We start from the raw sequence: 10,938 nt of genomic DNA, 5'->3' as shown, positions 1-10,938 counted from the left end.
AGTTAAAAAGTTATTACGTTTTCTTTACAATAAGAAATTGGAAGAAAAAAAATTCTATAAAAAATTAAAAAAAAAATCTCAAAAATTTTTCGACCTCTTTTTTGTCGATAAAAATAGGTCTAGTTTCATCTATTTTCATATGTACACTTTAACGTGACTCACACTGTATTGATAAGTAGATAATTATATTTTTTAGTTCCATAAACAGATATTACCGAAAATTATCACATAATTTAAAAAAAAATACTATTATATGTTTATTTCTTTCTCATCGATTTCTACAACAAAGTTTATGATATTAACAACTGATCGGTTTAAACTATTTTATCGAAACATAGGTAAGTAATTATCTAGGACACACCTTACTTAATCTACTGTAACATGTATAAATAAAATATGATTTAGCTTAATATCTATTGCATTTAATAAATATCTTTGAAAAATATAGCATTCAATAAAAGCATGATCACATCAAATAATCGTTAATAAACCTTCTAATATGTTGACCTAATCATCCATTTAGCTATANCATTTATATCACAATATTTGCTTCCTTTGGTACTTATCACATCTAAATATTGCACTTACACGCAGACTAGCTTTTAATGATCACAGTATCACTATAAAAAAATAATGATTCAAAGTTTTATCTTCTGATTTGATTTAACATATTTAATAAATGTTCTCTGCCAAGTTTCTTACTATGTATTAACAGACAGGGTAATTGTTTGATTCGTGGTGAGAGAAATGATATTAAAGTATATTCTCACAATGAAATATTTTGAATAGTGACACAAATGTGCAGCCAAATATCACATGTTGGCAGACGCCAGACCAGGCGTGCGCCCGCGCACTCGCCACACGTGCGCGGCAATGACACAAATGCTAAGCGTACCACTACCGAACGAAACAGCTAACAAGTGCCATAACCATTATCGTACCAGTCTTCGTAAAACAACTTAAAACAATTCTACTCTACACACCTTGACCGAAGATTACAGACAGAAACATGATACAAGTCATCACATGACTATAAGGCTAGAGAATTGTACTATAGTTAAGAGATTTCAATTATCCACTAAAAGCTTTAACATCTTAAATTACCTATTAAATGGACTTAACTTCGCTTAATACTATTACTAACAAGTTCAAGATAAACACCCGTTTTGTCTTACAAGAATATAGAATTCAACAAAACAAAATGGCACACGAGAATATAGAATTCATTCAGAACTATCAGTAAGTATCCAATTTTCTATGTTTAAAAATACACATTCTTAGACAACTCATTTGAAGACAGTTACGTGTTTGTCGGTATATTGTAAATTATTTGTTTCAAATATTTCATAAAATATATGTATTTGTTCAGAATATTATTTATATTAATCAATATTTGCCTATATCCAATTTATTCGTAAATATTTAAAAATAATCTTTGGACATAAACACGAAATATCGTCCACTAGGTTTATGGCCAAGGTTATGTTAAAAAGTCATCGAAATAACGTTCTTTCATTGGAGCCCAACAGTTATGTTAAAATTAGACGCGGTCAAAAGAGAATGAGTCACCGCACCGGTCAGTAGCGACTCGAGTACGCGCGATCCAGACTGCGCACCCGATTCCGACCGTATCCAATTTCGAAGGAGAAACTGTAGCGGGGCTGCAGGGGGGTGTGAGGTCAGCGGATGCGGGACACGCGGAGTTCTCGGTCCAGCAGCTGCAGCTGGCGGAGGAAGCCCTCGTTGGGGTGGATGTCGCGCCGCGAGCGCACCGTGGCCAGCGCCTCGGTCAGCGACATGCCGCGCTTGATCATCAGGAAGGCCAGCGCGCACGTGGCCGACCGGGACACCCCCATCAGGCAGTGAACCAGAACGCGACCTGAAAGCGAACGTTACGTTGCCCTGACAAAGTAGAAAAATATTATGCAGCACAGCATCGCGTGTTGCACGATTGTCGTAAACTTTTCAGTGTAACGTATAAAATTCAAATATAACTTGATGGAAGAAAACTAAACGAGTATAAAATACTGGAAACATTGAAGTTTTTTTAGTTTATTGGAACGATAAAGTCGCCGACATAGCCCGACGGATTAGCAAGCTGAAGTTGCAATGGGCAGGGCACATAGTACGTAGAACTGACGGCCAATGGGGCAGAAGGGTTCTGGAATGGAGGCCGCGTACCGGAAAACGCAGCGTGTGACGTCCACCTACAAGGTGGACCGACGACATCGTAAAGGTAGCAGGGAAGCGCTGGACGCAGGCCGCTACCAATCGATCAACATGGAAAGCATTGGAGGAGGCCAATGTTCAGCAGTGGACGTCCTATGGCTGAGATGATGATGATGATGATGATGATGATGATGAACGATGAACGTACCTCCGCTAGAGACCCCTTCGTCGATAAAGTTGGCGGCGATATGGAAGTATTTCGATATATCGGTCGTGGGCAGATCCATGAGCTGGAAGCCTTTGTACCGGAGGCCGGGGCAGTCGCGGTAGTACAGGTGGTCGGTGTCCACCTGCGTGTAGCGCTTCCCCTCGGCCGTGTTGAGCACGTAGTTGATCCGCATTCGGCGCAAAAATGCCTTATCTTTGGCCGCCACTCTGTATGACAGAGAAACTTTTGCAAATTATGGTGGCACAATTTTAAAAGCTTACGGGTGTATTCAAAGACTTACTACGCGTTACATGCTTCGCTTTGTCTAGATAAATAGCAGAAAATAAAAATGGTAGGCTAACTTTTAAACTAATCTAAAACCTTCATCATACAATTAAGCTTAACCATAAAATAATGAAAATACGAGTACTATTTAACATAAACCTTGACATAAATTCAAATTGTTTGGATGTTAACAAACCCTATTAAGCTTTAATCGAATGTTGGCTAGGGCACCCTTAGCCTGTGCCAAATAGTTGGGCCCTATTTTAATTGGTATTAAACATTCTATTAGGCGTTGGAATTGTAACCGCGACATGTAAGAAAAATGCCAGCTAACTCAATTATTGCGACCATGTCATTGAATCTCGCTTGTAAATCTCATGCAGGTAGGTAAGTATTCAAATAGCATACTTACGCATCGCCGACATATAAACCCGGGTAGACCTCATTCACGTCGGGCGTCGGGTTGTATGAGATGTCAGCGAAGGGCCTCGACCGGAACGACGACAATGAGCTCAGCACCGAAGAAGGCGTCGACCCGAAACTCTGCGAACGCGGTCTACACGTCAGGCAACCACACAATCCTTGACCCATTCTCCAAAAGACAATGCACAAAAACCAGACAGTTAGTACATGCTATAACACCAGTGATTCTCAGAGTACTACTGGGTGTCATTTTACAAATAATTCTACAAATATCACTGCAAAAGTGCAAATAGATAAGTGGTTGTTAGTTTATGATAAGAATCATTTACAATATAATTACATTTGCCAGTATGGTATTAGTTCCAATGCAAATAGGCAAATCTGTGCAATTATACTATAGTACAAAGTTAATTTATCATCGACATAATATTTAAGAAATCGATTTATTTCGTGAGACTTGTCCATCTATTTTTATTATGTGCTGCTTCCGTTAATAGAAGCCCCCTATTGACAGAATAGACGCACTAAGTGCTGCGATTTACTTTTGATTACTAGTCGCGCCGAGTATCACCACTACCAGCTTAGTTTAGTAAAGGTGCAACTTTAGCATGATGTAGGTAGGTACGATAGGTTTCTGTCTTTGGCGTCTTTTTAACTGCAGCTCTGAATAAATATCGCTGATTTATCTCTTTAAACCATAGAGTTATTAATAACTCTATGCTTTAAATGGTACACAGAAGTAGCGTAGGTTGTATACGTTTCTGGAAAAACGGTCCAATCGTGACTGATGGCTTGGAAAGCCTACACCCTACAGAGCTTGGCTAATTCAAATTCTTAAACAGCCGGCTGTGGTAAAACTCGGCCACTGAACAGGCTGTGCATTAGAACGGAAAATTGTTTGATAAAGGGACGTTTCATTGCTTTACATGAACTATGCCTCAAAAAATAAAAACATATTTTTTATTTTAAACAAGGTTCAGAATTATTATCTGTGCTGCAAGTATGTGCACTTTAAAGAATATACAAGACTTTCAAGTACCTAACTGATAATAGTCCACAATGATATGAAACAAGTGTTGTTTTCGTTGTATTAATTGCTACTTTAAAATATAATCTTATTATTAAGATTTGCTAATTGAGCCTGTTATCTGACAACACTGTTTAACTAAACCAATAATTATTGTGGTGGAAATATTAAGATTATTTTTATCTCTCCTGTTGATAATCACGGCATGGAGGACCATATATAATTGGGTATTTCAAGTGATTGCTCTGAGAGAAACAAGAAATTTTTATTTATACATATAATTTTACGAAAAGTTAAGCACTAAATATGTACGTACATTTATGAGATTTGGGTTAGTATGGGTTTACATACAGCTCAAGCAAAAATTACAGCACCGTGAATGTGATAAATACCATTAGGGTCCTTAGGTAAGATCCTACGCGCTGCTCATTAGCTGCGCAGTATGAATAGGATCTTGGGAATAGTGAGTACTGCAGATAAGACATTGATTAGATGTAGTCAGAAGCTTCAACATGATTACGAAGTTATTCGTTTTATTTTCATACATTTAATTAATTATCCCATTCATTATTCCAGTCACACCCCATTAATAGAAGCCACAACAGGACAAATGTTGTCATCCATTGAAAAGTTTAAGCATCATACGCAAAAAAAATATGCTAGTTAGAATAAGCTCAATGAAAAGCAGATAGCGAAAATTCATTCGACTTATTTCAATAATAAACATGAAATAGGTATTATTATTATTTTACTGGTGATCAAACCTAAATAATTATTACATAAATGAAATGAATAATTATTAATACAACAATATTTTTAATCAATGTAATACAAAAAGTAAAAGTTTACATTAACTCTTACAAGATGCCTTGATGTTTTGGCAATCAACCAAAAAATACCATTGACCTGGTGAATAGATAATTATATTACAAGGCTTCAAAGATTTCGGTGCCTGAATGCGGTTGATTACAGATTAATTAATAAAATTATTAAAAAAGTAGTTAAATGAATTATTAATTAGATCTCAAAGAAAATATTTACTAGAGACTGTATTTGGGCATTTCTCCACTAAATGGAAAATCGCTGTCCCAAGCTAAATTTATGTAGTAAACCTTAAAATTTCTCAGGTTTTTGTATCAATACCGACATAGAATTAGGTATTCTTAGCATGACATAGCATATTTAGTAATTTAATCATGGAATATTTCGAATAAATAACCTCAAACGTCTCAAATCACAGTCCCCTGGTACGTCCCTTTTCCAGAATTACACATATTGTTACAAATGTTTATTATATTGCTGTTGATATTTGAATAAAAAATATCCAAATACATTAACAATAACAGTTAGCATCTTAATACATCACAAACAATGTTTACAATATAATTTTAATCAAAATATCCTTCTGAGAATGCTGTCCTCAAATTATTAAAACATTCCCCTGTTAAAATTTTAAAACCGGTTTAAAGTCATATTTAGTTTTGGCGCAAAGCACTTAGATCGCAAAACGGAACGCAATAGGTGTTAAGGTTGTTCAGTTGTGTAGCTAGTGGGCAGCCGCTATTTTGTTTAATGCTACTACTGCGTCATCTGGTGAACCACGCGTCTCGGCCGTCAGTGAAAACATTCCCCTGGTGAGCCTTTTTTTTACTATTTTAAGAGTTTTAATAACGACAATTTGTTTAAATTAATTAATCTTCTAGTATGTAGCCACATAAGTTGCGTTTATTTTAATGTTTTTAAATGATATTGTTTTATGAAGTATTCACGTAAAAATAACATTCCCCTGGCGAACATTCCCCTGTCATTTCATAGCACAGGGTACTGTTCATACCACAGGGGACTGTTCATACTACTGTTTTCCTAGGTTTTGACCACTAAAATAACGTCTTTTTAGTAGGTATTATCTCAAAATTTCACCGAAAAAGAAGCTACGCGAAACATGAGAAGAATTTCTAGAACAAAAACGTATAGCTGTGCAATTATGATATCATCGACTTGAAACATTACCCTAAAAGAAAAATTGAAAAAAAGAAGAAAAAAGAAAAACTTTAAATAAAATCAGTTAAAGATATGAGTTGTCGTGAGCATAAGGCTGTAAAAAAGGTTTGGAGGGAGCACTGTGCTAAGTTTCGTGCAAAAAAGAAAGTCATGAAGACATAACAAATAATTTGTGTTTCTTTACGAGATCGAATCAGAAATGAGGAGATCCGTAAACGAACTAAAGTCGGTGACTTAGCCCGACGGATTAGCAAGCTGAAGTGGCAATAGGAAGGCACATAGTACGCAGAACTGATGGCCCATCGGCAGCAAGGTTCTGTAGTGGAGGCCGCGTGGACGTCCCACGCTGCGTTTTACGGTACACAAGGTGGACCGACGACATTATAAAGGTAGTAGGAAGGCGCTGGACGCAGGCCGCTACGAATCGATCAACATGGAAGTCTTTGAGGGAGGCCTATGTTCAGCAGTGGACGTCCTATGACTGAAATGATGATGATGATAATGAACAAATAATTTCGGAAGGGAAAATACCTACATCTGATTCAGAAGATTTCGCAGAAGAACATCAGGCGCCTTTAAGATCATCTGACCCAACACGAAATAACAAGAATAGCGTTTCAATATTACATTTACCAGAAACGGGGTCAAAAAACAAAAATTAGCAGTAATAATGTTTTTAGTTTATTACTTTTTGTATTTTTTGGTTCTGTTTTAAAAGGCAGGATACTACATTTTTGATTATTATAAAGACTGACTTTAGTGTCATACAATTTAAGTCTTAAAACTTAATTGTTAGTTAAGTTTAATGCTACTGTTATTAGGCTTAAGAAAAGTCATTATAAATTAGTAATATTTGTTTTAATAATAATATTTTTTGTTTCAAAAACTTACATATTTTTATAATGGCAAAGAAAAATAAAGAGTTTGTTTACTCAAAGAAAAATACTAATTGTTTTTGTCCATAATACATTCCCCTGGGTGGTTGCAACAGTCCCCTGTCGCAATTTTGCGAAAAATCGCCAATAACTCAAAAACTAAGGGGAAAATGTGTGGGCTTTTTTTAGATATGTATTTAAATTACTATTGCCCTGAATTTCGTTAACAAAATTTCTCAACATTTAATAACAATTACTTCAGGACAGTCTTGTATGGACGATTTTCCAAATAGCAGAGAAACACCCATTTAACTTTTTCATGAAATCAATGCGAACGTACATAATACGTACGACACATATTTTCTTTACTTTTCTTACGTCGTAGTAAATAATGTGTAGGTGGAACAAACGAATGACCTTGAGCCTATGAATAATATTCAACGAAAATAACTTTTGCAAATTCGATACTGTTCTATAAATATTACTCAGTAATATTACATTATGAACGCGAATGCCAAATTTAGGCAAAAATTAACAAAAGTATTTTCAAGAACTAATATAAATGAAAAAATAACAAAATTAAATGCTCTAAAATTAAGAAAGCGTCTTTATCTACTTACAGAATCCCTGTAACTCATTTTGTTTGATTGGTGTTTTTATTAACACTCAGACTTTAAAGAAAAACAAGTATATTTAATTAATTATTTCAAAATATTAATGTCGACACTGTACACAGCCGCTAAAAATTTAACAAACTACGCGCCACCATGACAGTCCACCAGCCTGAAATGACAAGACTAGTGATGTTACAGCTACTACCAAATTAAATTTAAATCGAACCGTGTCGATTCTGAGTATTTAGGGGTTATCATATTACGCTTACCAGTTAGCGCCACTGCAGCACTGAGCGCATACTGAGCGAGTAAGATCCTCCTGTTGGATATTTGTTTTAGGTTAAAACAAATTAAATTAGATCTGTGTGTGACCCCGTACATTAAATAAAAGAGCATGCTTCTGCCAAAAGTTTTGGGTTTCTTCCTAGCCCTCGAACGAAGCCGAAAGACAATAATTTCAAAGATCCACTAGCGCCTTTCCTTTTAAATCGAGTGCTTGATTTTGCCCCTATTATTTTATCTGTGCAAGCTCGGATGGCATAGAGTTAAATTTGTCTATCTTGACTGTGGTCAAATGTCAAGAAAAATGACATGGTGGGAGTGTTGTCGTCAGTTGTCATTTTGTTTTACAAGTTACAAACATAGAAAATAAGAAATGTTACTAAATACATAGAGCTCCAAATTATTCAAATATGCCTTATTTAAGTGTCTGATAATTATCGGTATTAATCTGTTGTATCTCTCAATCATGGATGAGAAAGAAGAGTTGCATCTAACCTCGCAAGAATTGCAAGTTTTGTCGGAACTTGACAGGTACGTTGAAAATACAGGCAATAACTTTTATTAAATCTTCAAACACATACCGAAGTTAATTAAACTATCATTCCGTGTTCTTCTTAATTCAACAGATGTATAGATAGTTTCTAATGTGTTCATGCCTGAAGACAGTAGTTAGCCTGGGCCCTTGTAACTGCATCAAAAAGGCGTCTAGTTAGTAGCCAGTAATAATAATTACTAGGTGGAATGCCGGAGTAAAGAGTTAAATTGTTTATCTGACTTGTGTAAGTGTGATAAAGTAAAGCTTCAGTTGCCTTACGTATTATTAAAAAGGCTATGACTTCACGCATGACCTGACTTTGACATTGCTCCTACATCAACAAATACTTCCATAACTAAGTAGGGATTCACAAGTAGTATTAATGAGATAATACAGTAGCATTATACCTAACACCCTGTAGAATTCATTAAGCTAAACACTGGTGTTTATGTTGTTTTTTAAATTTTCCAGCAAACATGTATAGTTTGATGTGTTGTCAACTGAACCTAATGATGACAAATTCTCATTATTTCTCATTCACAATTTTACTTGATTACAGCCGCCAATTTGGGTTCCTGAAACTCCGTGGGAATGAACATGGCCGCACTCGAGCTCTGGTGCTTAAAGCAGTCAAGTATCTGGAAGGCATGCTTGTTCAAGTCAAGGTATTTAGTTTTGTATTCAATTATAATAATAAATGAAAGATCTTGAAAGATGGTGATTCGGTTTTGTACCACTTCAAACTAAAACTCTGTATACAATATACATGTCCTATCATTCATTGTAGATAAAAAGAAATACACGAATATATAACTTTTTTACTTAAAAGTGGTACCTAAATGAGATCATTTCATCATATAAATGTATTTTTATTTTTAACCAAAAAATTTATTTTTAATTTGCATAAATACTCCAATCCAATACAACCTACTACTGTTTTTCTAAAGATAATATCTAAATGCTTTCCTTAATACAGTGTGTACTTTATTTTTTCAGGAAGAAGAGCGAGCATGTTCCCCAGGAGCCAGGCGGGACATCTGCATTGATCCTAAGACTTATTGCAAACTGGGACACTTCCATCTTCTACTGGAAGATTATGCTAAAGGTGTCTTTTTTATTTTCTTGACTTAACAATACTACACACTCTAACAAAAGTGTTGCAGTTGACTGACATGTAATAATACCTAAAATGAACAAATTACCTATGTATTTGAAACAATCATAATTTTAAATACAACACTTTTCTGTTACTTTCAGTTCTTGATTAATGAAACTCAACTTTGCTGTAATGTAATTAAGAAGCATTTATTTATTACTTTAGTAATGATTTTTGACTACTTGCTGCATATGTTTTGGATCCACATACATTATTTTTCCAATTGTACAGCTTAATGAACAAGTGAATTCAAATTCTCAGCAGATTGATGTAGGCTTTATGTTCTGGACATGAATGTTCACTAAAACTATTAGGTTTTATGCAAACATAGAACAAATTCAAAACTGTAATTCAATGTAGGTACAAAGTATTTTTACAAAGAGGAAATTATGTATTAAATTAACTGAACTAACATTTTTAAACTTCAGTGTTCAGTTAGTGAAAACAAAGACTTATTTAAGTTTTGCTGTCAGTACCAGCTTTGCCAGTTTTTTTTTTTCGCCAAGTCGGGACTTTGGTACTTTTTGAGTGAAAATAGCGGGATTCTTCCGTCAAAAGCGGGACATAGTAAAAAAACGTATACAATCAAAGGTTTTCAAATATTTATCTTTTTATTTGACTTAAAATTACGTTTACGTGACAATAGATAGCAAAAGTAGCCATAAAAAATGTATTTTAACAAAAAAATAATTTTAAATCCGATTTACTCTATCGTTAAATTCGTCTTTAGAATAAAAAAAGAAAAAATAAACCAAAATCGAAAAAAAAAAATTCTTCAGAATAATATGGCGTTTCAAACAATAGTCTGGTGAAGTGAATGTCTCTCTCCGAAAAGCGGGACCGAGCCTGTCCCGCGCGGGACATATAAATTTTATTTAAAAATCGGGACGTCCCGCCAAAATCGGGACGTCTGGCAACGCTGGTCAGTACACACCTAAAAATGTTAGCATGTTACTTTCAGTTTACTATTGAATGTCATCCATCTGAAAACAGGCATGTCTATTAATTCTTTAACTTCACTCTGAAATAATATTTGTAAGTAGGTATTTATGAATGTAAAAACCATGTCTTACGGATTATTTGTTTCACAGCTATGTCAGCATACCAGAAGTTCTACGCACTGGAGCAAGACAACTGGAAGGATCCTCTGTTTCTGTACGGACTTGGTCTCTGTTATTACCACTACAATGCCTTCGAATGGTGAGTCTTTAACTATACAAGAATTTTCTTAATGAAAGTTAGTAACCTGTTTTTACAATTTGTTAGGTTGAAAGTATACAGGGGGATGTAGATAATGAGGAACTTATTAACCCCTTGAATATCTATAAGACCGCCGGCGGTGGCGCCATTTTAATACCGATTT

The 10,938-nt window shown here is 35.0% G+C and overlaps 2 protein-coding genes across 4 annotated transcripts in view; one reads left to right on the top strand and one right to left on the bottom strand.

The window, feature by feature from the left end:
- Window positions 1-539: 539 nt before the first annotated feature.
- On the bottom strand, window positions 540-7,764 carry LOC114355578 (dual specificity protein phosphatase 13). 2 transcript variants are annotated; one of them, XM_028308514.1, is made up of 5 exons: window positions 7,609-7,764; window positions 4,505-4,582; window positions 3,075-3,205; window positions 2,378-2,604; window positions 540-1,879 (listed from the first exon to the last, which is right to left on the bottom strand). In XM_028308514.1, exons 1-5 carry the CDS (start codon window positions 7,624-7,626, stop codon window positions 1,680-1,682), a joined length of 654 nt encoding a protein of 217 aa, XP_028164315.1. In that variant the 5' UTR covers window positions 7,627-7,764; the 3' UTR covers window positions 540-1,679. The 2 variants fall into 2 exon arrangements, with proteins under 2 accessions (XP_028164315.1, XP_028164316.1); XM_028308515.1 differs by lacking the exon at window positions 4,505-4,582.
- A 407-nt stretch (window positions 7,765-8,171) lies between these two features.
- The window catches only part of Utx (Utx histone demethylase), a 37,980-nt gene continuing 35,213 nt past the window's right edge, over window positions 8,172-10,938 (top strand). The window contains exons 1-4 of one of the 2 annotated variants that reach the window (XM_028308525.1): window positions 8,172-8,415; window positions 8,979-9,084; window positions 9,416-9,524; window positions 10,667-10,775. In XM_028308525.1, coding sequence (XP_028164326.1) covers window positions 8,351-8,415; window positions 8,979-9,084; window positions 9,416-9,524; window positions 10,667-10,775 — 389 coding nt within the window. In that variant the 5' untranslated portion in view covers window positions 8,172-8,350. The remainder of the gene's footprint in view (window positions 8,416-8,978; window positions 9,085-9,415; window positions 9,525-10,666; window positions 10,776-10,938) is intronic. The other variant, XM_028308523.1, reaches the window with a different exon arrangement.

The sequence above is a fragment of the Ostrinia furnacalis genome, unplaced genomic scaffold, assembly GCF_004193835.3.
Source record: "Ostrinia furnacalis isolate ACB-3 unplaced genomic scaffold, ASM419383v2 OfSCF2422, whole genome shotgun sequence".
Classification (NCBI taxonomy): domain Eukaryota; kingdom Metazoa; phylum Arthropoda; class Insecta; order Lepidoptera; family Crambidae; genus Ostrinia; species Ostrinia furnacalis.
This window is presented reverse-complemented; position numbering and strand designations above follow the sequence as displayed.